The sequence below is a fragment of the Rhinolophus ferrumequinum genome, chromosome 13 (genome assembly GCF_004115265.2).
Source record: "Rhinolophus ferrumequinum isolate MPI-CBG mRhiFer1 chromosome 13, mRhiFer1_v1.p, whole genome shotgun sequence".
Taxonomy (NCBI): Eukaryota; Metazoa; Chordata; class Mammalia; order Chiroptera; family Rhinolophidae; genus Rhinolophus; species Rhinolophus ferrumequinum.
The window spans coordinates 23,933,958-23,938,729 of NC_046296.1; the positions used below are offsets into that span (position 1 = coordinate 23,933,958).

The 4,772-nt window shown below is 40.3% G+C and overlaps 1 protein-coding gene across 1 annotated transcript; it reads left to right on the forward strand.

The window, feature by feature from the left end:
• Window positions 1-3,958: 3,958 nt before the first annotated feature.
• LOC117033185 (60S ribosomal protein L35a-like) lies at window positions 3,959-4,360 on the forward strand. The gene has a single exon (XM_033125204.1). The coding sequence runs from the start codon at window positions 4,007-4,009 to the stop codon at window positions 4,337-4,339; it is 333 nt and encodes a 110-aa protein (XP_032981095.1). The 5' UTR covers window positions 3,959-4,006; the 3' UTR covers window positions 4,340-4,360.
• The last annotated feature ends 412 nt before the right edge of the window (window positions 4,361-4,772 follow it).

The following is a 4,772-nucleotide window of genomic DNA, read 5'->3' on the forward strand; positions in this document are numbered from 1 at the left end:
TTCTTTGGTGAACGTATTTCTTCTCCCTAACTTCTTGAAAAATAACATGTCGTGTTTATGATAATATAACAATGGCTATTTGTTAAGTACTGTTTATTATACGCTGAAAATTGTGCTTGGTTCTTTATAACTACTACAAAAACTATGATGACATGTTAATCCCCATTCTACAGATGAGGCAACCAAGGTGCAAAGAGGTTAAGATAGTTGCCCAAGAAGGCACAGTTGGTAAGTAGCAGACTCATTTTTGTTTGTTTGTTTATTTTTGGACTAATAAAAGTAAGACATGCTCAATGTAGAAAAATTGGAAAATGGAAAAAAAATATAGATTGAAATGAAAATAATTACCACCCGTGATTAACCCAAATCATCTTTTTTGACCACTTGCTTTGAGCTCCCAAATCTCCAAGAACAGCAACTGGCGTGTGGCAGTCTCATTGTAATACCAGTGGGTTTATGTTGTTGTGTTCCTTTTTTGCTGTTCTCATTCTTTTCTGGTCCCTAGTTTTCCTTTTCTTTCTGCATTTCCTACCCCTCACCTCTGGCTGTTCTTCTCTTTATGTTACCTCCTGAAAGGGGAAGCAGAAAAGAGGTTCCCCTGTGGATGGCAGGAAAGACATTCTAGTCCCTTCCCACCCTTGCAACAGTCAGTCCCCATGTTCCCTGACCTGGTTGGTCTCTCGATAAATGACATGTAGGCTGTACAAGATAAATGGACAGGGCTGTGCATGCGTGTTTATGAGCAACAGACAGTGGAAATAAACACAGACAAACCAGCTTTCATCCATAGCACATATTAGTAATTTTTCTCTAATTAAAGCCGTCACAACTGCTTTCTCACAACAATGAGAAACATTGTTGTCATGCCCATGTTTCTCCTCTTTTATATTTTCAATAGAAACCAGCTTGTCTGGTAAGAACCCAGCAACCCTCTTTCTTTCATCCCTTTCCCTTCCTCCCAGTTGTAAGCCATCTCTTCTTAAGAGATCGTTTTGGGTCTTTGACAGTTTTCTCATGTGAAGATCTCCACTCTTGTCAGCCTCTATTAAATCTTCAGGCTGTACGCTTCCTCAGCAAAGCAAAGGGTGAATTGTGGGCCCTGGCACTGAACGCCCCCCTCACAGTCACCATAACTGGGCGCCTGAGGCATCTGTTTCTGTGATTCCTCCTTGTTGACTGTCATTTGCATTTACAGCTGGACTTGCGATCTGGGAGATTTGTTCATCAGCCAGGATGCCACAGGCTCTGCCCTGTCATCCCCCATCCCCCGTTGACCCAAAGAGAGCCAGCGGCAATGGGGCAGGGCAAAGAATTTCTTCCCCAGTCTGGAGAGCAGGCGTGGAGCAGTTGGCCTCCAGCTCCTTTGGGGGAATTAATGGGCCTGGGTGGGGATGCAAGAAAGGCATCTGAGCTCAGATCTTTATGTGAGACTGGAAATGATGGACATTGGGAACTCTGGGCTGGGCACTAGTGATAAAAATGTAAAAACAAAACAACACAAAACTAATTTCCTGTTTGATGCATAAGGAAATAGGAGGAGTCCCCGAGGAATGAATTTATCTGCTAGTGGAGGCTTCCTGACGGTTAGGCAGAATGGAAAGCACATCAGGAACAGTGCTCCAGCGTCCCTGCCATTAACTGGCTTTGTGGTCTCAGAGAAACACTAAACATTCCTGGCTCTCTGTTTTCTCCTCTGTGAGAGTAAAAGATGGCAGCTGTGAGCAGTTTTGAGCATTCCATGGAGTCTTTGGAGGATGGAGGAAAAGAAGTGAGGAAACAAAGGGCTCTGGATCCCATAATCCTATAATCTGCAATGATTTTAAGTATAATTTCTTGGCCCTGGGTATGTACTGGTGAATTGATGATAAACTCCATAACTTCAAGATGTTTACATCCTAGTGGGGAAGACAGACAATAGACAACGAAACAAATAGACATATAATACATTGTCAGGAAGTAATGAGTGATAGACATGCAGAAAGAGAGAAGTGTTTCTAAGATTAACTGCCCGTAAGGGGTTGGGACTTGGAGCCATCTCTGGGGCATGTAGAGCGCATAACAAATCATATTATGTATCTCCTATTTCCACACCTAGTACCCAACACACATTTTCATAAATCAAAGACAGTCTTGAGAGCAAAAATGCAGTGTATAAAGATCACACACAGGGTGCCATATCTGATGAAAAAAGAGGAACTGGTCCATCAGCTTTGCCTTAGGGACCAGAGGCAGTGGAGAGAGTGATTTCAGGCAGAAGGTATAAGAGCTTCAGCATATAGCTAGCTCTCTCTTTTTGCTAATGAGTATCTGTCTGAGCCACTGACTTATATGGGGTCCCCAATGTTTGGAGCCAGAGGCAATTGCCCATATTCTGTGATTGTTTATCATAAAAGGGTTACATTAACAAATTTTGATAGCTCAGGTCAAATCCATGAATTTTGAGTAGAAATAACTATGTGTATTATCAGGACACAAAATATGTTGAAGATTGGAAGTGCCTTTAAATCACCTCCTCCAATCTTCATTTTTCAGCCGAAGACCTTGCAGGGCGGTGAAGTTAGAGGAGCCAAGTCAAGATCGCATTGTGGCTTACCTATGTCAGAGCTGAGTGACTCCAGTCCTAGTCTGCTAAGATTGTCGACACCACTCAGCCATGGTCTTGGCTATTGGCATACATCTCAGTTACACAAATAGTTAAAATCAAAGTGTCTTTCTAGGTGACTGGTCTGCTCAATTATCCAAGAATCAGTGGCTATTCACCTAGGCTTGGATATCTAGTGCTCTCCTGATTTAATTCTCTTCTGGTTATTCTTATCTGGACTATTTGTTCCCTTTGTGATAGACTCTAAATTGTGCATTCAGACCCATCTCACGAGTAGGACCAGGCTCTGAGGCATTGAAGATAACTTGGCACTAACCTGGCACAATTGGACTATACAGATTTTTCATTTAAATGATACAGAAAGGGGGGAAAACACGCCGTTAGATGAATCAGACACAGCAGACAGCCATGATATCAACTCTTCAGTTTATGGAGTTGAACCCTTTCAATACGCAAAAGAAGCCCTGTTGAGGTAATCTGTATTTGGAAGGCTCCCAATTCTCTCTCTAACTGCAAAGAAGGGATACAGTTCTGCAGGAGGAAGCAAAGACCTACCGCAAGAGAGGATATGGACTGCTGAATGTAAATTCAGAAAATAATGCCTTATATGTAGACGATGCTTTATGGTTTAGAAAACACTTTCACATGTCTCTTCAGTCCTTGGAATAGCCTGAGGATGTTTCTAGGTGTATAAGTGGCAAGGGGAAGTGCAAGAAGCATTTATCAGAGATCAGAGGTGCAGATCAGAGGCTGATGCCTACAATCACAAGATTTTTACTTTTGGAAAACGCCTCAGAAATTGTTTGGTTAAACCACCCTCAACCCCAACAGTAACAGTAATTGTTTTACAACATCTCTGAGAGCTGCAGATATCAAGAAGAAAACAGTGGCCTTAAATGACACACTAGGCCAGATGAATTTAATTGATGTTTTTAGAGCATTTCACCTAAAAGCAACAGAATATACATTCTTTGCAAGTGCACATGGAATGTGTTCCAAGGTAGACTGTATGTAAGGCCACAAAACAAGTCTCAATAAATTTAACAAGACTGAAATTATATCAAGCATCTTCTCTCACCACAGCGGTATGAAACTAGAAGTCAGTTACAAGAAAAAAATGTAAAACACACAAACACATGGAGGCTAAATAGCATGTTACCAAATAATGAACGGGTCAACAATGAAATCAAGTAAGAAATCAAAAGATACCTGAGACAAGTGAAAATGAAAACACAATGACCCCAAATCTATGGGAAACAGCGAAAGAGAGAAATTCATAAAGAATTAAGAAAGAGTCTTAAGAGAGAAATTCATAGAAATACAGGACTACCTCAAGAAATAAGAAAAAGACCATTTTGGCGCCTGGGGAGGCCTGCTGGGAACAGGACTTCTAAAACGACAAATATGTCTGGAAGGTTGTGGTCCAAAGCCATTTTTGCTGGCTATAAGCGGGGTCTCTGGAACCAGAGAGAGCACACAGCTCTTCTTAAAATTGAAGGTGTTTATGCTCGAGATGAAACTGAATTCTATCTAGGCAAGAGATGTGCGTATGTGTACAAGGCAAAAAATAACACAGTAACTCCTGGTGGCAAACCGAACAAAACCAGAGTAATCTGGGGAAAGGTAACTCGTGCTCATGGAAACAGTGGTATGGTTCGTGCCAAATTCCAAAGCAACCTTCCTGCTAAAGCCATAGGACACAGAATCCGTGTAATGCTGTACCCCTCAAGGATTTAAACTTACTGAAAAGTAAATAAAGTGGATTTGTTCTCTTGTAAAAAAAAAAAAGAAATAAGAAAAATATCAAATAATCAAATTTATACTTAAAGGAACTAGAAAAAGAACAGCAAACAAATTCCAAAGTGAGTACAAGGAACAGAATAATAAAAATAATAAAAGTCAGAGCAGAAATAAATAATATAGAGTCTAAAATAATACAAAAGATCAATGAAACTAAGAGCTGTTTCTTTGAAAAGATAAACAAAATTGATAAACCTTTAACCAGATTCATCAAGAGGACCCAAATAAATGAAATCAGAAGTGAAAGAGGACACGTGACAACTGACACCACAGAAATACAAAGAATTATGAGAAAATATTATGAACAATTATATGCCAACAAATTGGACAATCTAGAAGAAATGGATAAATTCCTAGAAACATACAATCT

Excerpts from the sequence above, each read along its gene's own strand:
- LOC117033185 (XM_033125204.1), top strand. The coding sequence starts at position 4,007 with ATGTCTGGAAGGTTGTGGTCCAAAGCCATTTTTGCTGGCTATAAGCGG.